General features: G+C 39.0%; 1 protein-coding gene across 3 annotated transcripts in view; it reads right to left on the bottom strand.

Moving 5' to 3' along the window:
* Positions 1–2,632: 2,632 nt before the first annotated feature.
* The window catches only part of RB1 (RB transcriptional corepressor 1), an 82,010-nt gene continuing 56,791 nt past the window's right edge, over positions 2,633–27,851 (bottom strand). For all 3 annotated transcript variants that reach the window (XM_068425555.1, XM_068425556.1, XM_068425557.1), the window contains 10 exons: positions 11,706–11,824; positions 11,133–11,278; positions 10,391–10,536; positions 9,266–9,370; positions 8,102–8,215; positions 7,844–8,010; positions 6,847–6,877; positions 6,355–6,497; positions 5,867–5,916; positions 2,633–4,621 (listed from right to left, as the gene is read on the bottom strand). In XM_068425555.1, coding sequence (XP_068281656.1) covers positions 4,548–4,621; positions 5,867–5,916; positions 6,355–6,497; positions 6,847–6,877; positions 7,844–8,010; positions 8,102–8,215; positions 9,266–9,370; positions 10,391–10,536; positions 11,133–11,278; positions 11,706–11,824 — 1,095 coding nt within the window. In that variant the 3' untranslated portion in view covers positions 2,633–4,547. The remainder of the gene's footprint in view (positions 4,622–5,866; positions 5,917–6,354; positions 6,498–6,846; positions 6,878–7,843; positions 8,011–8,101; positions 8,216–9,265; positions 9,371–10,390; positions 10,537–11,132; positions 11,279–11,705; positions 11,825–27,851) is intronic.

The following is a 27,851-nucleotide window of genomic DNA, read 5'->3' as shown; positions in this document are numbered from 1 at the left end:
CTTCCTGCTCATAATTTCTGACCTACTGTACACATTAAAGCCTACTTGCAATTTCAGAGTGATTGACAAAGCCTGTAATTTTGAGAAAAAGCATCTCTGGCCTGAATGAGGGTGATTCTAAAGATCCAAGGTGTCAGTGTTGGCTTTTATTCATGCAATACGTATCATCTGACCTGGATGTGACACCATTACAATTCATAGAGACATTTATTTATTTACTTTTTTTAACTTTCATTGCATGCACTTTCCTTGGTCAATGTTTAAAAAAAACCCATGCTGGCTTAGATGGTTAAATGTGTGTATAGAAACATGTGCTTGAAACCCAATCATGGGGCATTTGAGAAGAAATTAGGGATGGATTTTACCATTGTGCAATGGTCTGCAACAAACATGTTTGTGGATCTTGCGGGTCAAATACTTAATAAAGTATTTAAGTATGTGAGTATTGTTTGGTTTTAGGACACCACAGACAAAAAGGTATTTGTAAAAAGTGAAAATAAGGTCAAACATAAACTGTATCTGGGGTTTAAATAAAGAGGGATGTTCCACCTCGCAGAAAGGAAACCAGGTGGATGACTTTGGGAATCAAATGGAATTTGAAAGAAAAAGAAGTGGCAGCGATAGGGTCTGTTTAAAGGTTCTCTGAAGTTACTGAAGCCAAGAGCCAGCATTGCATTGTCATCTCGTACCCACCTCTAGAGTTTTTCTACGATGCCTGATAACTCTGTAAACTGCTGGTTTTATATGATCTGAACAATTTCCATGGGCTTTCCTTGTAAAGCAAAGCATTTAATTACCCCATCGAGAGAGGACTCATTGGCTACCACCTAATGACGTAGAAAGTTTACAGCCTGAACATAAAGTTATGTTTTGATTTCTTGTTTCTTTATAAACTTACCTGGTTTTAGTAGACCATTAATAAAAATGTCGTAATATTGTAAAAGTATGAGTGGGATTTTTTTCCTTTCTTTTCAGCAAAAGTGAAGGAAGTCTGACGCTTGTAAACTGAGTTGACTATGTAGTTAGTATTGTGGGAAAAAAAATAAATAAAACAGAGATAATATTTCAGAAGGATATTTTAAAGACTATTTGTGTTCTTCAGGAAATAACTGCCACCAGATAAAGTATTTATAAGCAGAATGAAAACTGAGTATGCAAAAAAAGAGCTGGAGAATTTGCGTAAGCGTATTTCCACCTTTCAAAGAAATTAATGCCCTAGTGATTTAATGATTAATAAAACTTTCCTCAAAACACCAAGAAATGTTTCTGAAGCAAATACACATTATGACCAGCTTATTTGTTACATTTTAAAATATTTCAGCTTGTGCTTTCCACCAGTATTGCACAGCCATAATCTTCTCCAGCTGTTTCACATTTGACACAGGTGTCTTCCTGCAGCCACTCCTATACCTGAAAACACGCAGATTACACATTCTGTGACATGTAAGAACAGCGTTTGGAAACAGGGGACAGCAGCAAGAGATTAAGGTATAAAATGGCAAATGAAGAGCCTGGGAGTCAGCTCATCCGTCTTGAGATAGCTGCGCAGCCAACCCAATAGATTAAATTCCCCTCAGCAACAATGGAGAGAAACAGGCCTCTCTGAGATGCATTTCACATGACCTCATCTTACATGTACAGCTTAGGCAGAGACAAGTCTTCTCCACAAATGTACATTTCTCCACTGTGATTAGAAGAGTTTGATCAGTGGTGCAATCCTTACCATTAAGCACCTGAAATGCTCATCCTATTTTCTGTCCAACTCTTCTGCTCTGAATTCCGATTTTCTTTTTTCCTGAAATAGTTTCAATATTCTAGCCCATTTTGAATACAAGGTCTTGCTGTAAGAAAGGTACTCTCGAACACAGTTAAGACTTCCAAATCTGATAGAGAGCCGTTAGTTTCAATACACATTTATTTGCATACGTATCTGCTTAAAAATAAATGTGTTTTCAGAGCGGGCAGGGACTGGCAAGTCAGCCAGTGCACTTCGTGCTCTAAGTATTGTCATGAACGCTGATGCTATAAATAGCACTGCAAGTTCAGCAGAGTTATGAGTCACAGGCACCTACAGACTCTAATAAAGCAACGACGGGGAGCCTGTGAGGCTGATGTGCCTACAGCCAGATACCCGGCCCAGGAAGCCACGGCACCTTACACTGGAGTTTTGACATCCTGGGCTGTTTTCAGCAGTTCCGAAAGCAAAAGAATCGATTACGAAAAGCAGGGTGGTGAAATGATGGGGATGCTTCTAAATGTGGGCACCAACTTCTCTGACCTCTGCAAGGGCTGTGACGGTGACCCAGATCACGATATGGGCCTGTGTCTGCCAGGAGCGTTACCAATGGTGACCCTGGAACAAAAGGTCTGGTGAGAACAACACTCCCAGAATGTCCTGTAGAAACTTCTGAAGGTGACTCCAAGCCCAATGGTGCAACTATTTGGACCTCTGCACCAAGAGGGAATCACTGGAGATGGAGTGACCTCTGCTCGTACCAGCTGCAGAATCATGGTGGAAGTGTGATACAGCAAGACATCACTACCATATGAAGTCACCTTCTCATCTAATAAAAGAAAATTACCAACTATATATCTTTTAAAAGCTATTTTATTTATCTTGAAATGAGAGAAACTGATTAGCTGTATAAAATATTATCATACATTTGATGTAAAGCCTTCAGTCTGTTTGAACAAAGAAAATACATTGTCACAGTAAAGAAATACTAAATCTGCTTAGGTGCTGGACTCTGTAATGTTACCCCTCTAGCCAAAGGATCATGGAAGAAACTTCAACAGCTGTAGCAGAGCTTACGGTCGGCATACCCCCATGTTAACATATATTCTGTCAAACTCTGCGAGAAGTGAGAAAATAAACATAAGGTACTCTAACATTTCTGTACATTTTTCAGGAAGAAAGTTGAAGCCATATTGAGACTACAAAAATAACTCCATTTTATTTTAAAATTCATTGACAAATCAGTGTGCTGTTCGAAGAATTTTTAGGACCTCTAGGATTAGCTTCCATTCAACACAAGAACTGATGTTTAAAATGTACTAGTGTAAGTTTTCTAGGTTCAGCTAAACAATTTCTAAATAAGCTACCCAGAGAAGATGTGTTGTTTTAAAATGTTTGTGTAATGAACAGCATGCTTGTCTGCTATCACTGTTTTAATTTAAGTAGCTGCAAAAGCTAACTTTCGTAAAAATGGGTAATTTTAAAGCAGGACTTAATTTATTTACTTGTATTTTAGTCCACTGGAAGTAAAATGTGCTTTCCTTAACTAGCTATTTTGCAAACCCTTTATCATTGCAAGAAAAGTTCCAGTATCTGACTCTTAACTTACAAATTTGTAAGCTGAAAAAAGCTTTGGGGTTTGAGGTTTGTTTGGTGTTTTTTTTTTTTTTTTTTGCTAGTTGTAACAGTTCACAAGTTGCATATTAAACTCTGTCCTTTCGGTAAAATAAGGCAGACTCATTTTCCCAATGTGAGCTCATCAAGTTCGGCTTTTGTGCAGATGCTGCTGCAGGAAGGCCAAGGGGAGATGCCCTGTGCTTTTAAGCACCAGGCTACTCTTACCTGGCACCCAACTGGAGACAGTGCTTTCAGCTATAGGAAAGAGGTTTGGTGCCTGTTGCTCAAGCTAGTTGGCTTGGCTACAGTCAGGTGAAAATTTGAAGAAATCAACATTCTACATCATTAGAATTGTGAAATCTTACGTGTACCAGGTGGGATTTAGGTTTGGGGTTCTTTTTTTTTTTTAATAATTGAGATTTTCCAAGATAAGAAAGTGCACACCAAGTACTCTGCATATGGGACGAAGCTTCAGCTTCTGGGAAAATTCTCTGTGGGATTCTGGGAGGAATCTCTGTGGGATTCATATCCCATGAAATTCAAACTGATGGACAGTGTAAATGCCCTCTGAAATTACACTGGGGGGAGAGCTGGGGAAGGAATACTACAAAACGCTAAGTACTGGTTTCAGTAGTACGGCTACATAATGAGTTCACTCTGAAGTCAGGTTGTACTTCTAATGCGAGGCCCTGACTCTGCGAGGTCTCCGACTGCTGCACAGTTTAAGTTAACGGGAATGTGATGTGCTAATTATATACAGAGACAGAAATCTTTGCAGTATCTGGCCCCTCATTTTCAAAATTTGCAAGTCACGAAAATTACAAATGAAATCTAAGAAACAAAATTAGTGCATTTCAAATCATTCTTGTTAACATTTTGTCTTTAGAGAGAAAAATTCAATCCAAGTAGACTGAATTGGCTTAAATCAGTCATGTTGCAATAGGAAACTAAGACACCTTCCAAGTGTTTTTAAAATCCTCAAAAAATATATAAATTAAATTCAGTGGCTTACATCGTATATATGGTACATCATAAGGCAAAGTATCATGAAAAACATTTAAAAAATTAAAAAGTCCAAATGCTTTCAACTAGCAGTTTGGAATAAAAAGCAACTAAAAAAGCAAGTCAATGAAGGCTGTAAAACAAAAACAAGGTAAGAGGGTCTTCAGTGCAGCCCCTCGTCCTGAGAAGAATCTCACTTTTCTTCACTGGCTGAGGTATCATTTCCATCATTCAGCTTCTGCTTTTGCATTCTTGTTCGAGTAGATGCTAAACAAGAAAACAAAACAAGAATTAAATACTTTCTTCAGAATTACTTTGGATGTGATTATTTATTGTAAAAATTTGTAACGACAAGGAATAGAAGTACACTATTCTAAATAAAACAAATCCCTCATTTTAAAATAAACACGTAATTCTGAGTCACTTCAGCAAGTCTTGTTCAATCTCAGACATCTTAAGAAATTCATTCCACCTGTTCATTCAAGTTCTCATTGCTTGTGTACCCTCACTTTGTCTGTTTTCATCCTCAAGGCGGGCAGATGGACTGCATCACATAGGGATCTCGTCTTGCTGCCAGGCAGATGCTGTGGGCTACCCAGTCCCCACAGCCAGCCTGCTCAGGAAATGCCTTTCCCCCCCCAGTAACACACACTAACACAACTGGACATGAGATAGAACATCCCTTCTTAACCTCTGCCACAAGTAAACACTGAAACATTTCCCTTATCCTAAAATAAACGAGAGGTGCCTGGATCCGGACTCATACCTATCCTGATGAACAAACACTTGCTAAGTAAGAATTTTTAACGGGCAAACCCACTCAGCTACAGAGCTCAGGTTCCACCAGAGAGTGAGAATGCCTGGTCTCGGGGGTGGAAAATACAAACTCAGATGCGGGGACCAGGATGTTTTGCTTCTCATGAGCTAGATTTCCATTTTATTTGAAAAACAGAAAAGTGATCCCCAAAAATCTGAAAGAAATGCTGATCCGCAGTAGAAGAAAAAGCCGCCTCGGGCATTTTAGTATAAAAGACAGCAAAAGCAGCATACAAAATCACATACAATTTTCCTGTGTATATAATTTTCCTTTACTATACCATTATCGCCTAAAAAGGTGTTCTGGTCAACTAAATGCTGCTGCACTGCTACTGATTTCTACCTGCAAGCTTCAGCTAAGGGTCTGTCACTGGAACAAATGGGAAAGCCTTGGCAAGCATTTAATTCCATTTCAAGAATTCTAGTGTTTAGGAAGAATGTGTCATGCTCATTTTCTTATTCACATGTAGTATAGCATCCTTCTATGCTGCTGTGCCATTTAAGATCCTCAAAAAGGCTTTTGAGGATTTCCATTTTATAATCTGCATTTTCAAAATTAAATGGAGCAAGTACAAAAACCTGACCAAGTTACTGAAATGATATCAAATGTTGAGCAATGTTTTTATCTGAGTGGGCACGAACTCTTTCATCCAAGGCACTCACTGCTGTGCAGTTAATGAAAAAAATAATACTCACTCATTTCTGCAAGCTTTTGTTGGAACTTGGACTCCTGGGGTAGGTGTTTGCTGCAGACAGAAAGGATTTGATTAAGCGGAAGTTAAGAAAAACCCAAATCTAGCTTTTTATCCTAGTAAACCTAACTGTAAATCAAGGCTAGTTCATTTCAGTGCTATTGTTTTCTCTGACAAAGACGCACTTTTTCCTCCACGCTAAAGAGTTGCTTGATTTCTCATACATCTAAAAAAACTTGGGGTTTGTTTTTTAAAAGACTCACTCAAGACGACAGCATGGTTTAGCACTTAGCAGTAACACTGGGATGCTGGATGTGTAGGCACTGAATGAATCCTTGCTTCTGACATCAAAGTGTCTAACTGAGAAGCATTATGCTACCATCTCTCATTTAATATATTTACTAAAGTTCACAAATTAACAGAAGTTAGGATGGAAGGCCCTAAGAACCAAATATACGCAAGATTACTGAAAAGCCAAGAACAATCTCTCACCTTCCATCTGCTTCGTCTTGCCCTTCTATATCAAAGCGCAGCCTCTTCAGTGGCTTAGGAGCAGCGCTTACTTCTGCGCTACGTTTTAGCTGGCAGTCACTGTTGCACACCATCTGGTTGATTTTTTGAAACTTTTCAGAAGTCTGAAATTAGAAGAAAATAGGGAAAGAATTGCTAATAAATCCCAAAACTACTCAAACTTTCCAGATTATCCACTAAAAAAAAATTAGGAGTTCTAAAACTCTGCAGTTTAAGAACTCTATCTTCTTTCAAAGCAACTGAAATAAAATGCAAAACATTTTTGAAGTGAAGTCTGGATATTTGAAAGCAGTTAACAGGACACCCTTATAATCTTTGTGCTCACAAATTCCATAAAACACTACGTTAGATTAGAGACACTCACTGGCCAGTTCTACGGGTGTCAGCAAGCTACCCCACTCCTCCAAAAGTTACGTGCATTCAAGACCAGACATTAAAAATGTTAAAACTCACCCCAAATGATTCACCAATTGATACCAAAATTCTGTAAAATGAAGAAGAGAAGCATTTAAGATTAAGCTATATTTAACACTAAGATTAAGCTATATTTAACCCTAATTATATCCGCTAATTTGCACAGCTTAGCATAAGACATTATCAAAGTCTCTTCCTCCCTCTCTGCATTAACAGTGCGTTAACCCAGATCGCATTTCACTGTGTCGATACAGTTCACTTTTCCATTCGGACCAGTGAATGCTGAATCGCCAAATCAACCGTACCACGCAGACAGAAAAGAAACTGTGGTTTGAAAGAATCAGTGGCCCCCCACAGTCTGTCCCTTATCAGCAGGAAGACTCTTCACTGCTGGGTACCCAGATAATCATCTTTTCATCAGTACCTTGAAGTGTTTGCTAATCAAAACCATGCAGGACTTCAACCTAAAATATGCGATGACATTTTAATTTTTGTACACAGTGGGCCAGGTGCAATGGGACTCACTTGATCCTAATTTGAAAAGCCCACTGGAGACTTGCACATTTGCTGTCACCCTCATCTGCTAAGAACTCGTAACCAACAGTTTTAAATGTTCTGCTCAGTCAACTAAATACTCTGAACCACTTTGTTCCAAAAAAGTATCTTCCCTTTAAACAAGTGTACAAAGCTCATCTGTGTTTTTCAGGAGTGTGATCCAGAATCAAAGCCAACAACATGTAAGCAACTAGGGTCAGAAAATCCCTCTTGGATGTGACTATTTAAAAAAACAAACAAACAAACTAAAAAAAAAAAAAAAACAACAAAACAAACTCCTTAACCACACTGACTAAACTGAAACAGAAAACCGCTCAAAGATAAATAAAGATTCCAAATACAGGACACAAGCTTTTAACCAGAAAAGATAAAATAACCACAGACTATTGACAAACTAGACTCTGCAGTTTTCTAATTTGCTTCCACTAAAATCCCCCAAATACCTTTAATTTAGTCAAAGAAATGCTTGTCAACAACCTACCTAGACCTTGGAGTCATCTTTGTGGGCGACTGAAAACCATCAGAGAATTTGTATGGGCTCTTCAAGGGTGAGATGTAGATGTTATTGCCAGCAGGGACACGCCGAGGAGAGTTGGAAAACTGGTAAGGGCTGCGAGGAATGTGTGGGATAGGTGACAGAGTGGGAGGCTATAAAAATAATAAAATAATCATAAGGTTTTATTGTCTATATATTGCTATTCTATTAAATAATGAATACTGAACACAACTCACAGCTTACCCTGTTGGAGGCATACTGCAAAATGTTTGTTTTCAGCTTCTGCATAAACACTAAGTTGTAGAAGACTATAATGGAGTCATATTGTTCTTCCCTGATAAGAACACGTTTGAAAGTCTACATAGGGTGAGAAAATCATACACAGATTAAAAAACAAAGGGATGAAAATTTTACATTTGACAAACTCATAAACCCATTCATAAAGTCTGTGTTAGATAAGAGCTAAGATGGCACGTGTATTGTATGCAAGTTTTTGTAACTATTATTTAGAACTGTTCTAAATTGTTGGTTTTTTTCCAAACATGTATGAACATCAGCAGAAGCATCGACTTAATTTAATTGGCACAGCCCCTTAGTGCAAACGCAGTTCATCAGTTTTCCAAATTTAAACTCCATTTACTTTCACACACCCAATTGTCAAAAAAAGCCTTCGCTACTGTGCACGCCTTGGAAGGCTAAAAAAATCATTACTGACCTGATGTGGATAAAATAGTTCTTTAGGCTTCGAGGCAAAAAGTCTGGAGTTTAGCCAAGATGCACAAATATACTATGAGAAATTCTGCTACTAAAAGGATGTCTACAGTTCAATTAACTGTTTGGTGACGTTTCTTTCCTATTCATTTAATTACTATTTCGTGCAAAAATGTAAGTACAGTAAGGCCCTTACAAATAAAGGAACTTCTTAATGTCAGACTTAAGCCTGTAACTTTAATACATACACACCTGTTTGGTACATAACCATACATGTCCATTTGATATCTAACCATATTTCTATTGAGAGTTTCTACTTCTGCTTCTCTTCCCTCAATGCTCCATGGAAGTTAGGTAACTCTTAAAGGAACCTGGGTTGCTTCTGAAAATCCTATTAGCTCTAGACCTGAATCTTTCATCTAGTTTCCAAATAGAATCATAAACCACTATTTACCATCTTTAAGTGAAAAGGTGGAATGAAGTTTGCTTTCTGAGGAGAGTTACCAAACCATTTGTGCAAGATATTTAAAGAGACATTTACTATTAGAGCCAGTTTTCTCCTCCACAAAACAAAGATGCAGTGAAGCGGAAGTTTTCTTTTGCATGTTCAAGTGTAGTTTTTGTTTGTTTTAGACAGAGAGAAAAAAATAGTTTATAACATTTTTACGGAGGGATAACATTAAAGAATTTCCATACCTCTTGATTCGTGTTGGGAAGCTCCTTGTATGCCGAAACTATTGTTTTAAATCTAAGATCTACATTCTTTACTTTGCATATGCCATACATGGAACACATCATGATCTATTAAAGAAACAAGACAAGACAACTGGAAATCCAGAAAACTAATTCAGCTTCTTCAAGTTAAGAAATCAATTGATGAGCTTTCTATTACTGATTGTGCTCTGTAAACCAGCATGCAACTCAACTTCGTATGAACTTCCAGGAAATGGGTGTATTAGAAAGGGGTGTGGTTAGCAGGTCACGAGAGGTTCTCCTCCCCCTCTACTCTGCCCTGGTGAGGCCGCATCTGGAATATTGTGTCCAGTTCTGGGCCCCTCAGTTCAAGAAGGACAAGGAACTGCTAGAGAGAGTCCAGCACAGGGCCACGAAGATGATTAAGGAGGTGGAACATCTCCCTTCTGAGGAGAGGCTGAGGGAGCTGGGTCTCTTTAGCTTAGAGAAGAGGAGACTGAGGGGTGACCGCATTAATGTTTATAAATATGTAAAGGGCAAGTGTCATGAGGATGGAGCCAGGCTCTTCTCAGTGACATCCCTTGACAGGACAAGGGGCAATGGGTGCAAGCTGGAACACAGGAGGTTCCACCTAAATATGAGGAAAAACTTCTTTACAGTGAGGGTAACTGAACACTGGAACAGGCTGCCCAGAGAGGCTGTGGAGTCTCCTTCTCTGGAGACATTCAAAACCCACCTGGACGCGTTCCTGTGTGATATGGTCTAGGTAATCCTGCTCCGGCAGGGGGATTGGACTAGATGATCTTTCGAGGTCCCTTCCAATCCCTAACATTCTGCGATTCTGTGAAATAAGTCAACTACTGTTCCCTCCGTTTCTGTATCACAATCAACTAATTTTGAAAATGGCTGTAAACACCATTTTGAAGATCTTACAGTAAGTAAATGCCAGTAATTAAAAAGCCTGAGTCAATCAAAAGGAGACCACACTCTAAATTAATTCCTTCTTTGAGTGATAAATAGAGAAATAAAAATTCAGATTATGATTTCTAGTTGTTAAAGAATATATAAGGGACATTTTGTTCAAGAGAATCTTTCTAAACTTTTTGAAAAAAAATTTCTTAATGTTACCTGGTCCAAGTGCCTGTCTCTCATAAGCTCATACTCATTTTGCAGTGTGTGCTGGAAGAGGGTCCAGATCAAGGGTTCCAGGTCAGGATGTTCAGGGAGAAGCCGAAAGAACAGGTTACGTAGTCGAAGATAGGCCAGTAGATACACTTCAGAAACAGAGAACAAAAATAAACAGAAATTGTAATAATAGAGGTACAATAAAAGGAACATGATAGAGGATGGACAGCAACTGAACATTCACTATCTCCCACTACAAAAACTACCAGCCATCAAATGAAGGCAGTAGAAGTAAGGTTCAGAATAAATGAAAAACATTCTTCACACAGCAGGCAGTGGACGCACCAAAGTCCACACCAAACAATGCTGCACACGTATGTCTATGTCGATTCAAAAATTCTGAACAAGCATTTGGAACATGAATCTACTGAGAGTTACTAAGCCGACACATAAGAAAAGGCTCAGGAAAGTCCCTGAGCTGGAGAAAGTCAAAGCTTGGGAAAGCATTCAGGGGAAGCACCATATATGCTTGCCCAGTTCTTAAGCTTCCCATGACATCTGCAAGTTCAAACTTGCAGTGCATAGAGTGCATTTTACTGTTTCTTCCAGAGGCAGCTGAGGGTTTGCACTGTGTTTTTCTACAGATTCTATTATAATCTTTTAAGAAATGTTGAGGTCCAAACCCCAAGAAGGAGAAATAACAACAGGTAACTTTGCAATTTCAGCACGTACAGAAGCAACAAACCTTTTTTGTAGAACAGAGAGAGGGAGGTAGATCTCTGTGGTTTCTGTGCTTGGGGTGTCACATTTGGCTGAGCATCTGGAGTGGAATTAGCACTTGGAGAAGGTCCAGATGCTTTCTTCTTAGGAGATCTCACAGGGGAAAGATAGCTGGAGATGCAACATATATTAAGCACTTGACATCACAGGATAAAGGAACAATTTTATATGAATAATACTTGTGGAAACTCTTCCCGCTTCCCCCATTAAAAGAAATAAATTGCTACTGTAACCTGTTATTCCCACATCAGAAATTAAAAATTCAAGTTATTGGTTAGATACCTGATAAAGGGACTTATTTATTCCTGGGCAAGAAAGATAACAGTTTGCAATCACAAGTTTAAGAGGGCTTGGAAAAAAATATTTCAGAATTTGATTTAGCTAAATTTACATGTATAATAAGCAGCAGCAAATACAACAGTTCAACATAATCTAAGGATCAAGCTTAACAAGTAGGAAAACAGAACACAAGTGGATTTAAATATTAAGGGCGATATTAACTTCACCTTTTACTAGACCTCAAGCACATGTCACTTACAGGTCTGCTGCAGTGTGATTATGTTGCAGAGGCAGATTGAGAGTGGAAGTGGGCTCAGGCTGATCAGTTTGGCCTTCTCGTTCTTTTGACTGCTTGATGAGATCGAACAGAGGTGACCCCTACAAGAATGACAGTAACGGTACGTTTTACTGAGAACAGACAACCACATTGGATGGATTTTGTTCCTTCTTCTCTAAAAACAACCCCCAAACTATGATCCTAAACAGAAGATTAATGCTTTGAAATACTTCAGAATACTCCTGTTTTGCCAGAAAAATTTTAACTATTTAACTGACAAATTTTAACTATTAAATACACCAAACACTTTTTCTGTTTCAATAGCAGTCTATTAGATACAGGCTAACTGCAGAGTTGAGACATAGTTGTATTCTAGAGTCTCCTATTACTTCCTGTTAAATAGGCATTCCTGAAAAGAAGAGCAAACAATACAAGAAAATACATAAAAGATCACTTTTGCAGAAAAAAAAAAACAAACCCCACATTAGTGACTAAAAGTTACTGCTGTACCTAGTGTCAATCCAATTCTGCTACAACACCTACCCAAGGTACTCGGCACTGGTGAGGCCTCACCTCGAATACTGTGTTCGTTTTTGGGCCCCTCACTACAAGAAAGACACTGAGGTGCTGGAGCGAGTCCAAAGAAGGGCAACAAAGCTGGTGAAGGGTCTAGAGCACAAGTCTTATGAGGAGCAGCTGAGGGAAGTGGGGTTGTTTAGTCTGGAGAAAAGGAGGCTCAGGGGAGACCTTATCGCTCTCTATGACTACCTGAAAGGAGGTTGTAGTGAGGTGGGTGTTGGTCTCTTCTCCCAGGTAACAAGCAATAAGACAAGCGGAAACAGCCTCAAGTTGCACCAGGGGAGGTTTAGATTGGGTATCAGGAAAAATTTCTTCATGGAAAGGGTTATCAAGCATTGGAACAGGCTGCTCAGGGAAGTGGTGGAGTCACCATTCCTGAAGGTATTTAAAAGATGAGTAGATGTGGTGCTTAGGGACATGATTTAGTGATGGAGCTGGCAGTGCTAGGTTAACGGTTGGACTCGATGATCTTAAAGGTCCTTTCCAACAAAAACAATTCTATGATATGATAATATACAAACCACAGCCATAACTCATCTAACTGCACTGGGGACTACGTCGATCTCTGCAGTACGATGTTCCAGAGCTACCTCTGGCAAGAGTTATAGTCACTCTGGATACATTAAGTCTCTGCCCTCATGCCCAAAACCAAAAACCACTCTGATTTTAGGTCAATTATCAGCACTTTAGGCAAGGCAGCTGGAATAAGTCTGAATCCACTAAGAGCCTGAGGTAGGAGGCGATGCAGAGGATGTATGTGGAATGGAGAAGGTTCTGGCTGAAGCAACATTAGTACTACTGCTGACATTAGTAATAAACAGCAGTCTTGCAGAAACAAAATCTCAGGCTTTTGCTGCCTGTGTGTCACATACAGAGCAGAATTATGCTGAGACAGCAAGACTGCATGGGAAAATATTTTAGCATTGTATTTATAATTGATTTTGAAAACACAGGCTTGCTGGCTTCTGGTTTTTTTTTTATTTTTCTTTAAACAGGAGACTCATCCTTGAGCACAACGTTGCCTTCCAACTGTGCAGCATCAGAACACCAGAAGCAACAGAAGAACATCTGATTAGCAAATATCTGCCTTCTCAGGGGGAAATCAGTGTCCATAAGACTAGGAATGAAGTGGGCAAAACCAGACATTCAGCATTTTCCTCCAAATGATCCCCCAAAAGACAGCAGTAAAATCAGTCAGCTCAACACTTGTACATAATGCATCGTCCAGTTGTCTAAGGTCTATTTGACCCTACAAATGTATGCTACTAATATTAAAATATGATGGCACAGATGACAAATCTGTAGCTACAGTAACAAACAGGAGCACAGCATGCACGTAAAGCAAGCTGTATCACCTGGCTAAGGCAATAAGAAAAGGCCTAGTAAAACTAGACTCAATTTTCTAGAATTAAAACTTTCCCCATTTAACCTTATTTCTAAAAAAACTTTTCTTCTGAAGTGCATCAACTAAAAATTCAGAGCAACAAGTCATGAGTGACTTGAGATTTACAATTTTTCACATTGTGTAATTTTTAAATTATGATTTTGGCAATCCTGGAGCTGTTCCATCCATAACAGAAGAACACCAGTTACTGACTCATAACCACATAGTTATTTCTCCATCATTTCTCAACCAGATCAGCTCTTGGGCTGGTTTGCATCATCTTTCCCTGTACTTAGGAGTGCACACACTTCTCACTTGCTTCTTTCAGCGCTGCCCTTGCTGGAAATGCAGAGACATGACCTTCTCCATTTCTCATTCTTCCGGCCACTTGGCCTCTTCCTTTTTATTATTCCCATCAGCGTTTTACTATGCTCTGAAGAATCTAAGTTTCTTTCCCAGGACAATCACTAATTCATTGCTGAAACAACTCTTGATTCCTTGACTAAGAGTGAATCCCACTTCATTCATTTCACATTTTAGCTATAAATGACTGGGAAAGTATTGTTTTTAATGAAGCATCAGTAGGAGGAAAAGGGGTTGATAAAGGGGAATGAGATGTGAAGAAACAGAAGAAAAAGTTACTATTTTTGAAGTTAGCACTTGATACCAGCAGTTCCAGGTCCTGTCTCGACCCTGCTCTGATTTTCACTACACAGAGTGTGATTTCATTAGATAAGGTGGGGGGACACCGCAGCTTGTTACCTATGGAAGGGACCTGCCTGCTTTTGCATCATTTCCACTCCTCCTCTTCTACTTGCCAGCCTTGACAATCAGTCAACCTCCACATCAGTCAATTTGATGCACTAAAGCAGCAGAAAGTTAACAGAAATAGCAAAACCAGATTGAAGCCAGTTCTGCAGAGAATCACAAGCAGATCCAGAACAAGCATTAAGAAAAGCCAGGGCAGCAACACCGCAAATGCTGGGAGCAAAGCAGGAACGAACAGAAAACAGGGAGTATGAGGTGTCCCGCATTTACTGACAACAACCTGTTCAATCAGCCGACTGGCATGTGAAACTTTACCTTACAGGAATTCATGAAAGCTACTGCTGCTTTTCATCAGTTAGATGAACTACAGTTAGCAAAAGGATATTCTTTGTGTAGAAACAACTACTTATAGAGACCAAGTAGCAAGACGCAGGCAGTCCAACACATCTTTTTTGGCTCCCACAAATACTTATTGACATTATGGTCAAAAATGTGACAAGATAAATGGGGTGCTGTCACCCAGCTGCCCCCAGCAATACAGACCAGCCGGCATCAGCTATGGTGGGATGTGAGAAAGCAATGACTCAATGCGTGCCCTTGAGCAAACCATAGCCAGGACGCCTACCCTGACTGCAGAAACTTTGTTAGCGCTGCAGTTGCACAAGGCAGGAACAGGTTAGTTTTCAGACCTGGTGAAATTTAAGGTGGGTGTTCTGCTGATCACTGTTTCCACCTTACAGCCAAGAGGACTTTAGATGAAGCCCTCTGTGCTCTTTCCCCAGTGACCCCTACCACTCTTGCTGGTAGCTTTCCAAATGCATAGCCACGTAGTTGGAGAAGTAGGCGCTACACTGATGAGACTGGTGCCTCACAAAAAACCTGAGTATACCATAACACAGAAGTATGCAGAGACGACCTCTCCTATGAAGACAGGCTGAGAGAGTTGGGGTTGTTCAGCCTGGAGAAGAGAAGGCTCTGGGGAGACCTTCTAGCAGCCTTCCAGTACCTGAAGGGAGCCTACAGGAAAGCTGGAGAGGGACTTTTTAAAAGGGCAAGTAGTGACAGGACGAGGGGCAACAGTTTTAAACTGAAGGAGGGTAGATTTAGATGAGCTATGAGGAAGAAATTCTTTACTGTGAGGGTGGTGAGACACTGGCACAGGTTGCCCAGAGAAGCTGTGGCTGCCCCCTCCCTGGCAGTGTTCAAGGCCAGGTCGGATGGGGCTTTGAGCAACCTGGTCTAGTGGAAGGTGTCCCTGCCTGTGGCAGGCAGGTTGGAACTAGGTGATCTTTAAGGTCCCTTCCAACCCAAATTGTTCCATGATTCTATGATAAATGCATCTACACTCCACAGTGCAAAATTGCTGGGTTTAATTACAGCCTTGCCCCCCTTTCTTAATATTTAAATATGAAAAAGACCTCTATTCAGTGAATCTGAAGCACAATCTGCAGCTTGCAGGGAGTTTTCAAGCTTATCAGGGCAAACTCTGTTCGGATTTAGTCTCACTACTTGGTATTCAACAATCTACCTCTCGCTTGAATGAGAGAGATACAATGTCATTAACCAGACAATTACCAGTCCTCTAAGTAATAGTCACAAAAGAACTTTAACCCCTGGGTCCAGCTTTATTGAACAGGAATGTTTATCAGTAACTTGTTTCTAAAGTGACATTATTCACATTATCTTTTACAAATTTTATATTGCTTTTGAAAGCTTTTAAGCAGCACCTCGGGTCAACAGGTCACCTCTAATGCATTCCTTTCACGTGAAAGGAGTTTTGCAGTTTTTACTTTGATGCTCAGTAAGTGATTAATGTTATTAGATGCAGCCACAGAATAAGTTTTACTAATTAAGTGAAATGCTGCTTTTCATCTGAGACTTCCCTGTGATGGCTAGAGAAGACCCATTTTATTAGCGCCAAAAAGCAGAAAGCAATTAAGGCCTAAAATTTCTTAGGGTCAAACAGCCACTGGCATCAGAACGAAGAATAAGACTGAAATTTGACTCAGTCCCCTCTCACGCTACCCAGGGCTAACTATAACTCTGCAACGCTTAACTCTGTGAATTAAGAGGGGAATTAAATGTGCCTCTGCAGGCAGCTCCCCTGCAGCAACACCTGCATCGCAAGCATCTGCAGTGATTTTCCCCAATCTGAAAGCTCCTTTTATGGACAGAACAGGCAGAATTTCTTGTTGGCTAATCTTTATTTGGCTATGGTGAAACTACAGGACACACAGGTGCTTCCCAGCTTCCTGATCTTTACATCAGCTCTGTCCCAACAACATGTTTAACTGGACTTTGGTTTCCATTAAAAGATTAAATGAAAGACCTAAATCCTTAAATACATGGAACAGCTGCCCTGGGGTTTGGGAGCACTCCACTGACTACAGAGGAAGTCCCTGAGCAGCTTTACTCTCAGCAGCGCCAATTAGCAGTTTGCAGTATTCTAAAAACTGCTTTTGTCTTTATTTTCTATTGCTTTATGTTTTTATTCTTTATAATAATTTCCTAATAGATTTTTAAGTTTTAGTTATTTGTCTGCAATAAATTTTAATGCAGTGTTTATCACTATACTATGTGTATACCTCAATGCCAATCTCCCTTGGGGTTATTTTTGGTTTGGTTTTTTTTTTTTGGTTTGTTTGTTTTTTTTTGTTTGGGGGTTTTTTTGCCTTTTTTTTGTTGTTTGTTTGTTTTTAAATAATCAACACCACCTCAAATTATTGAATCAGTCAATACAATACATAACCTTAAGAAACATTCTTCTTCATAATATGCTAAAAGGTGGCTGTGATTTTGCAAGGCAAAACAAAGCTGATTTAGAATTGACAGCTTTGGAATGGAAGTGCAAGGACTGGATCGGTGTGAGCTATTTCCACCCCTCTTTCCCTTGACAGAATTGCATGCTCAGAAAGTTGACTTTTGCTTGCACAATTGTATTTTCAGAAGCTTCACGTGACAATTAGTATTCAGAATTCCAAAATAATTTAGGCCTGCCAAAACAAAATATACTTCACAGTCTAAATTTAAATAGTATTTAAGGACCATGCTTTAATTTCATACCTATGAGTTGTGCTACATAAATTATGCTCCTATTAGGGCTTGTTCTTAAAAATTTATAAAGAAAAACATTAACAACTGCAGCGTTAATTGTTTAATTCATGTAAGAATACTGACAGATCTGCTTTTAACTCCTTAGAGCAAATGTATGTTTAATACAAGTCCTATTCCTAACTTATTCATCTCCAGCATTTAAGACCAAGTAATACTGTCATCAAGCTTTGTGAGGGTCTCCTTTTATCTAAACACATAGTACGCACAGGGAAAAAGAAGGCAGAAAAGAAACCAGTAACTGTTAATTAGTTCTGGTCATTTGACAGTGATATTTTGATGGGCTTTTCCTCCTCACACAAGAGGCTTAGAAAGTCATAAACTACGGAGGAAGTGACAAGCACATACTGATACACATACAAATCATGACAACTTTGATTATTTGAAGTTCTTGACACAAAGCACGCGAGGAGCTGACCTGAAAGCAGGTGCCCCAGCCTCAAGCCTGTTCGGAATTTTCAAGTTCAGTTCTCTCATGTTCCAGTTTCTCATAAAATTAAAAAAAAAAACCCAACAAAACAGTAATAGTTATTGCACCAGAAAAACAATAACTGCTTCTGGTCTGGCAAGTAGGACCCATTGTGGAAATGTGGAACTGATTTAGGCAGTCTCTAATTAATATAGATACTTATTAATATGAAATCAAGCATCTCTAATGGGAGAAACTGAGATTTCCTATCAGAGGCTATTTGAAGGCCTACCGGAAAAGTTCAAATCTTTCCAGAGAAGGAAAGCCAGGTCGCCAGAGCCTGGGTATGCATCTTAAACTTGTGTTGCTTTAAATGATGCTGTAAATCCATTCTTTTTACAGTTTTGCGATAATCTAGTCTTCCTCAAAAGCCTCTGGAGAGACCTGGCAAATCTTGGTAGAATTCAAACATTATTTCAGAATAATCAATACCACAATTTTCAACCCCTCCACTCCTAAAATTGCTGTTCACCAGACGGTTTTATATTAACACATTCTCTATGTTTTACAGGGTCTCTCAGTAAAGGTCCATGGGAGCACCTCACTACAGGATACAAGAGCATCATCAAGATACGCTTCCTAGCAATGGAGGAGGATGATTGTGAAAACAGCCATCGAACTTGAGAGGCCCACCACACACGTGTCTTCCCCAGAAATTACAGGAAGGTGTGGGGAGAGAAAAAAAAAAAAAAACCTCAAGAAGTGTATCACAGCAAGACAAACAGTTGACAGGCACGATGAGGTATTTGGGGTGATAGCTGCTTTTAACAATAGCAGCAGAGTCGAGCTAAATTAAAAAGTAAAACAAATTTAAAGATGACCCAGGGATTCCAGCAACTTCAATTTTTTTCTCCAGTTTTTAAATTTTAACCATGAAGATGATAGACCTTCTGTGTTAAGATAGTGACTAATACTATTATGTTCAAAAATATTACACAGGCTAACGATAACGCTCTGCAAATAGGGAAACTACTGACACAGCTATTGCTTTGTAGCTCTGCAAACCAATCACCCGTTGAATATTGAAGAGAAAAATGAACTGGTCACCCAGACTGCTCCTATTTGCCAAGCCTGTGAGACTAACTTTTTAAAAATCACTTTGAAAGGAGTTTTGAAAGACAGTCTACAAGAAGAACTACATTTTTATTCAACTATTTTGTTTAAACTACTACGGCTTGCAGTAGGTTCTTGCACCACTTTCTTCAGCAGTTTTTCTGCTCGAGACTCACACAACTTACAGCATTTTTTATAAAGCAAAAGAAAGGCTTGTGGAGTAACTAAGGAGTTAATATTCAGCACATTGAAGTCTTAACTACACAAATACTCTAAGTCAGTACAAGCCAGTATTCCACCAAAAGACACAGTCCCAAACTTCTCCATCAACCTGCTCCCTCCGTCCCTCCTCCCCACCATCCCCAGCCCCTCTTGTGTCAGCAGAGTTGGAGATCTGGTTCAGGTAACTGTGGTTTTGTTGTTGTGGTGGTGGTTTTTATTCAGTTGGAGGTTTTTTTGCTGTTTTATTTAAACACATTTGGCAGGGGAGGCCTTCATTTTACATTCAGAGCAGCTCACCTATCTAGTTCACCTTATGGCAATGCAAGTGTTTGCATTTGGTCAAACGAAGAGACAGAAACGAGCAGCTGGAGGATGACACAAGACACCATCTTTCAGTGGCAGTACCAGGGCAGAGAAAGGGAAGTCATGCCTCACAAATTGCCAGGTTTCTCCTCTAAAGCAGTCAACACATCTGTGAACAGGGTGATCCTGCAGAAGATCTCCAGACCTTCAGATCAGAGGCTCTGACAGGCTTCTTCAGGTAAGGCTCTTTAAAGAAAGTACTGCACCAGGCAGATGGAAATGCAGCTACTGGCTTGGCTAAACCACAGATACTGAAAGTATGAATAAATAGTCAGTTTTCACAGTGGAGAGAGGTTATCAGTGAAGTCTCATGCTCTCTGCTGGGACTGCTGAGAGCATTCACAAATGACAGGGGAATGTGGCAGGGGCAGGGAAGAGAAGGGAACAAAATTATTCAGTTTTAGGAAAAATAAACTCACTGCAAAAAGATCTCACAACTTTCAATGACTGGATGATACAATAGCTATAATAATCAATGACGATAAAAGCAAAAATAATGAACAGGGGAAAATGACCTTAACGTTACATTTTAAAAAAAGGGGTCTAACATTACCATTATTTGAAAAGAAAAAATATTTAGAGTTCATGTGAGTAATTCTGGAAACACCAATTCAACACTCAACAGCCAAAGCTTAAAGAATTACTAGCAAAATAATAAAACTGAGTTATCATTATGCCAGTATAGTAGCCCATGGATTATCAGAGTCAACAAACTAAATTATCAGGCAATAGGACTGAAAGCCAAAAACATCTAGTTTTTTGTACAGCCCAAGGGTTCAGCTGTGGAAGTAACTGCTACAAAACATTCTGAGTGTGGAAAATACACATTACTTCAAAAAGCAACTGCACATGTAGGTCCACAAAGCACTACAGAATACAATAATCCTTACTGTGTATTTCTTGCTGAACATTATCTGAGCCTCTTTCAGCTGGATCTGTGGTCTGCACTGGCAGTGGTGCTACAGAAACAATCTGTATTTAAAGTAATTAGCACGTTTATTGCCTAGCTCCCCAGTGTAACCCTAGTCATTTAATATGACTAATTCTTGGACAAATCTTACTTCCCAAGATTTTTAGGTGAAAGCCAAAGGTCTCAAAGACAAACTGAACTGATATGAGTTTTCCCCCTCTCAGCACAAGAAATCGCGCACAATACATAAACTAAACCCACCCGAGGGGAACCATTTGACTGTCGGAAATGATAATATATCAGTCAGCAACAAAATGTCCTGCCAAAAATCTTGCAGTTGAGAATTCTATCAACCAGCTTAAACTGTGAAAACACTACAGTGTGTGATGACTTTTTCAGGAAAGGAAGTAACGAAGAGATGCTTTAAAGGATCATTACATGACTGACATAACACAGTATTAAGAACAACACTTCTATAGTTATTTCCATATATGAAAAATTATAACACTCAGGAGCAAAACAGCACTCAAGCAGTTACTTTCTTCAGAAGAACTTCTGGGTCACAAAATGCCTATCGCAGTAAAGAGAATTTATTTATGTAATTACTAGGGCAACAATCAAACAGATTGTCACAGTACCCCATCACGCTTTCTAGAAGTTTCATTTCTAATTGATTTACACAGTCTCGGTTCCCAGAACAACAATTAAGAGCAGTTCCAGGAACTATTTTTCCAAGTACAAGCAGAGACACGACAATGAAGCGCCACTTTGAGATTTTCGGTTAAAGCCAGTAATTCAGTTTGAAGTCTTGTGTTCTTTCCAGTTTCTCATTAGCTGGACAAATTTAGGTACAACGTACCACCACCAATTCTCTTAATCCAGCTAAAAGTGGTAAGCGTGCCGGGAAACTTTGTAGACAGCAGTTTTTGAAAGAGCAGGACAGTATCTTTTACCAACATAACCAAGGTGTCAACGAATTATGAACTGAATAAAAAAAACGATACAACAGCTAATGTGCAGAGGATGTGGATGAGCACGTACAGAAAGACCAATTCTCTAGAAAAAGTAGTATTAGCCAGGGGATGGTACGTGCCATGAAACCATTAAGAGCAGACTGCTCTATTATATTTAAAAGCAAAAAGAACTATAAATATCTTGCAATGTACTTCGTATAATCTAAAAGAGAAAAACAGGACAAAGAAACTGGAGTTCCAAAACCAACATGCCATGTTTCATAACAAAATATGGCAACACAAGCACGAAAACTGTTTTACGTGATGGATTTATCAACTACTTTAAGAAAATATTTCAATCTGAAGAAAATTACACATGACAAAGAGAAGAAAGAAAAAACTGAAGTTGTAACAAAACTATGAGTTTTGGGCATAAACCTGTCTCGTAAGCAGAGTTTGATCTTAATTTGAGCCAATACTTCTGTGACTACTGTTACAGAATATCTCAGGCTTAGTTAACCTCAGTCTATACCTAGTATTTGCTCAAGGCAGATAAAACCTGGCAGTCATCATGTTGTGCTTAGCTTTCAAAGCAGAAGCACATGCAGAGTTTCCAAGCGCTCAGCGGACAGAATTTAACAAGATGTCTCCAATTAAACATTCCTGCCTCACACACAGTTATTTAACAATCAGAGAAAATACAGTATAACAGAGGTAAGGAGTAGTGCACTGGAAATCAGATGAACAAGAGAAGATTAAAAAAAAGTCTTGGGCTATTATTTAAGTCTTCATTAAAAATACATTCTTCCCAATCTGAAAATAAATAATTGAATTTTGACAGTGTGATACAGAACAGTATAAAAATCACTCAAAACACCCCAAACTTTTTAATAACTTGTCTAAACAGATGTGACACAAAAACCTGTAAGACACTGGTATCTATATTTTTTGATGTTACGCTCATTCCATACTTACTTTTTAGTAATTTTACAAATCTAGTATTTTAACATATACCAAGTGTTTTTCCTCCTGTTATCTCTCAAAGTTTTGCAGCTAGTTCTGAGGCAGATATTACAGCGCTTTCTACTAAAAAAAGTTCTGAACTTCTTACCGCCCCAGCTTTTTTCTGGTTATCACTTAATCTTCCCTCCCCCTCCTCTGAGGGCAATTTCACTGATCTACAGCATTAGCTGGCTTCCTTAACGACAAACTGTAAATTTGTATAACCATACCAGAAACAATTCTAAAATTAGTACATCAGCATTAGCTTTCATAGATCCGAGATGGAAAAAAAAGTAACTAATACTGTCAAACTCATGAGTATCTCTCAGTAAATGATGGAGTCGGAAGTGCCTTACACTAAAACGCAGAGTATCCATGGAGTTACTCTAGGATCCTCAAAAAGACTAAAGAAACCTTAATACAATGCAATATATCTGCTTTAACTTTTTTCTACCACCAAAAGATGTAGCTGAGCTAGCAAAGAAGGGCAAAAACATTAAAAAGGGGAAAAAGAACCTAAACAATTTATGTAAGAGCTGAGTATGTCTATGTGGTAAACTATAGCTACAGCTACGATCACTTGGCCTCAGCAACATCTGCAAGAAGCTCAAGCTAACATTTCCCCAAATTAGGCCAGTATTATTTTTCAGAAAACAACATGAGACATGATATTCAGTGCCCTTCCTCATAGTCACACACAAAAATCGTTTTTGAAGACTGATGAGTAAAGACTAGCTCAGGCTCTGGAAAAACATGCTGGAAGGCAGAACGTTTCCCCCTTAGACATTTAGTGCAAAATGATGCAGGAAATTACTGATTTATAGTGCTTTAAAACACTCTGTTTCCAGTTTACACCATAAGGTCAAGCCTAAATGCTTTTCTATGTAAATACAACAGCCTGATATAGAATGTCTGATTACTGGATGTCATAGAGGACAATTGCTGGTCACTACTTCATATAAAATGAGCTACTTCAATTCACCTCACCAGTTTGGGGGATATTAGAAAGAATGGATACAAATAATGGCACGCTGTCATTCTGAATTATTTAACTAACAAATGACAGATATGTAGACATTTGCAATATAGCCAAGTGGCAGGACCATAAAATTTTTGTTGCCAACTCAACCTTCTCATTTTTAGCTTCCTTTAAGCTTGTTAAAAATTGGACCAGGCTATTTTTCTTTTCTTAGCTGTCTGAATTACACAAACTACCAGAATAGAGCATAAAGGTAAGTGACTTTAGAGGAAAGATGGTTTTGGACAAAAATGCCTGAGTGCTGAAGTACAAAAGCAAGTTAGATCTTGCCGATGCCCAGGGAAACAACACAAACTTGTGTTTAAAACTCAGAGCACTTCTATTTGGATGACTTCACAGGGATCTAGGAAAGCAACGTTAATCATCTTCAAGTTTTAAAATCAACAGTTACAAAAAGACAAAAATCATGTTTGTTTTTTTTCTGAAATACCACATACCAGATCTCTCACTTCACAATTGAATAGCACCGATGCAAAAAAACTTCCTTCCCTATGGGAAGGCCTTGTGCTACACGTATATGCAGTGAAGGATCCATACCCAGTATCCAGTCTTCCCACCTGCAGCCCCTTTGCCCACGCATTCTGGAATCTGAAGCCAGAACTGGGTTTGGAGGCTCCTTGCAAGATCCATGAGGGCAAGCAGCTGCCTCAGAAGAAGGGCCCTACGAAAGCCATGCACACACCCAACTAGGGACTTAAAAGCAAGGCGGGTCTTGGGCCTTCATAAAGATAATGAGGAAGCCAACCCTCATGACAAAATTTTAAAAGTAACATATCCTAAAAGAATGTTAAAATTTTGAGAACACTTTCGATCCTTTTTTTTCTTTTTTGGTGCCAAGATACTCCTGAGTGTAGGGGATAGACGTGTTTATGAAAATCAAGAAATTTACATGGCCTCTGCTGTCTCCTTCCTCTGTGCAATACTTGTTCCTTGACCACTTATCTTTCGGTTGTATTTCTATTGGCATATAATTAAAAACTGCAACACGTACAGAAAAGAATGTACGTGACTCTCCCTGCAGTAATAAATCAGTGACATTAGGCAATACATGAAGAGCACCTATCAACAAAGCAGTAAAACTGACTTAGTTGACAAGGTACATTAAATTACCAAACGATCAAAACCTTGATCTCATTAAATTACAAATATCCTGCTGTTTCCACAAGAAAAACGTTAAATCCTTCAGTTACAAAGTGCTTTTCTATTCAAGCTCTCTGAATTTTTATTGTGAGAAACCCTCAGTTATTTGTAAACAGAGCAAAAACAAAGCTTCAATGTTTCTGAAGAAACTACTAGTTTTACATCCTATTTTGAGAAAATTGAAGTCTTTTGCTCCTAGTTTTACTTCCTGAATTTTAAGGAAAATGAAATTAGCTTCTAAAGATTTTTATTTTTAATTCAGTTGGCCTTTTTGGAAGAAATCTCACTGAAACATATTCCCACAGAAACCTTACATTTTGCCAATATGTTTTCCAACAAAAAGCATTTCAAACTCTTTCTGCTAGTCCTACAAACAAGTTGTGGTATCTCTTTTAGCAATTTCAAAATAGAAGCTCACTGACCAGTGTTTTAAAAGGCACCATAACAATTTTAAAATTTGATCATGCCATGAACTAACATTGTGCAAGGTTTAACTGAAATATTTGAACACTTCTACTGAAGTTGCATACATCAACATCGAACTTGGTACTGTTTGCTTTCTATGGCTTGAGCAAATGCGGGAAGGTTGGGACGACTCAGAAGTTTTCCTCTCCCTCCAAGGAATCTTAAACCACCAGGCTTACAGAAAGCCCCCAAAATGTCTCCCTTTAGCTCTCAAACTCCAGAGTGTATAAAGGTCGCACATTACACAGAGAATGATGCAATCTGAAGTCTGTTGAATTTTACAGCTTCTCCTGTTATTTGCACTAGAAAAACAAACCCAAACTGCAGCTCAGCCATTTCTCCTAAATCTACCTTTCACATACTTTCTACTTTGATCATTTCCTGCCATCAGCATGATTCACTCTTAGGTATATACATTTGAGTTGTTCTATCCATCTATACTTTCCAGGTTTTTGCTGTCTCAGAGGAAGGTAGACAAAGAATGCATGGAAATAGCTGTCAAATTTAAAGGAGTTGCTTTGTTTTGGATGTAGTATTACTCTGCTGTCTTCGCTTTCTCTGTAGAGAAAACGTCCATTTCTGCTTTTGGTTAGTGTGGTATCTGTTATGGGCAGCTCCACTGACTTCACTACAAATATACCGGTATAAAACTTGCATAGAAACCAAAGCAAATATGTAAAGCATTGCTGTCCAATGTGCACCCACAAGCACAGCAAAACAGCAGACAGAAGCCTTACATATAAACGTCCCTGTTTAAGAAAAGCTCATAGAAGGCACCTCAACTCAGATGCAACAATCCATCAGTAGCTCTGCTAAGCAGACTTCTCTTTTTTTTTTTTTTTTAACTTCATTATCTAACAAATTCCTCATTTATCACTCAGAGGGCATTTTCTATAGCTATTCTGAAGCACATACATCAATCACTAAGCCATAACAAAAACGAGAGAGGTTTTACCATTCACTTCCACTGAAATAAAAGGCTGCAAATTAAGGCACTTCTGAAGTTAGACCCACAAACGACAATCTCAAAGAACTTAAATTTATCTCTCTGCTACCCAACTCTACTCTTTCTGTTTTAACTGCAGGCGACATGAGATACCTGTAGCATATTTGTCTGTGATTTTCTAACTCTCTAGATTGGTTGTCATGAGTCTTTAGACTGTAACACGACAAGGAAAATGGAAACCAATATCAATACTGCATACAGTTGGCCCAAAGCATCCACCACCCTGAAGTCCGTAAAAAAAACTTACAGCATCTTCGATAGAGTCCAGATCGGATATTTGCTTTACAAAGCTGTCATCCTGCATCATCCCTATTCATCTCAAAGGGAAGCATGACTATGTACAGTATGTCTGCATTACTGCTCATTTTTATCCTCCTTTGTGGAAAAATTAATCAGGCTTACATAGCTTTTTTTTTTTTATTATGTTATAAATATCACTATTTCAAACCATTTACATGAAAATAGATTATATGGTGGTAGACCAGAAACATAGATCTCACTCTTCAGCTTTGCAGAGGCTTTTATACTTTACATGGTTTAACCAACACTAAGGTACTGTCTGGCCAAGAGTCAAAACAATAAATATTTGAAAGCCTCAAAGTTGAACACTATGCCACAACTCTTACAGCAGAGTTTCACAATTGGCTTAAATCAGTTTAAATGCGCTGGTGCTTCCCCAAGTTACACATCTGCACTTTCTGCTCCGTCCCTTGCTTTAGCATTAGCACAGCTATGAATGTGAAAATTATATATTTGTTAGGAAATAGTTCTCCTCATTCAGCTGAATGAATACATACACACAGCACAAGGGAAAAAGCAGAGAGAGAGGCCTGAAGGGATGGCAGTAGGATTATTTCAAGCAACAGCCCGCATTTAAACTGCTTAATCAGTCATAAAAACCATATCGAAACCAAATGAATTCAAGAAGTACAGAGAGAGTTAAGGTAATATTTGTAAGCAGAAGTAGGACTTTTGTGGTCTTTCCTAAATAACAGGTACCTAATCAGCTCACTCTTATCCCCTGCCCCCATATCAACCAACATTTTATTTTTTTCTTTCAAAAAATGGTGTAACTGATAACTACTGAAACTTAAGAGTTAATGACTTTCAATACTACTGCTTCTACCTCAGATATGAAGGGCTTGCATAGCCAAAGGTTAATTTTTTCCATCTATAACACTGAACCACTAAACCACCACAGACAGCACCCAAGAAAATTTGACAAAACCTAGAAACTTGAGTAAGGGTTGTGCAGGACAGCGTATGCTGCACGCCACTACCTGGCTCTCACTCCAACACCACCACTGCAAGTACCTGAAGGAGCCAAACCCTACTGCAAAAAACACCTTGTTTCAGAGGACTTACTCTCTTACAGCAAAGGATGAGAAAGCGCCTGCCCAGAGCACAAGATGTGGGTTCCAGCCTCCCCTCTCCTGCCAGGGTCAAACCGACATCTCCCAGACAAACACCTTGCCCCTTCCAGGAAGATTATTAACACATATTCAAGTGAAACTGGTTCATTTGTGACAAATGTTCTTTCGACCAACCCCTTCAGACCTCTGTAGAAGCTTAGCTGACGGAAAAATGGCTTTTCCTTTTCTAATGTACACAATGTCTTTTGCATTTGAGAACTTCACTCCATTCATTCCAAGATTTCAGCAGAA

The sequence above is a fragment of the Nyctibius grandis genome, chromosome 2 (assembly GCF_013368605.1).
Source record: "Nyctibius grandis isolate bNycGra1 chromosome 2, bNycGra1.pri, whole genome shotgun sequence".
NCBI classification, from domain to species: domain Eukaryota; kingdom Metazoa; phylum Chordata; class Aves; order Nyctibiiformes; family Nyctibiidae; genus Nyctibius; species Nyctibius grandis.
The sequence above is the reverse complement of the archived record's forward strand: the minus strand, read 5'-3'. Positions and strand labels throughout refer to the sequence as shown.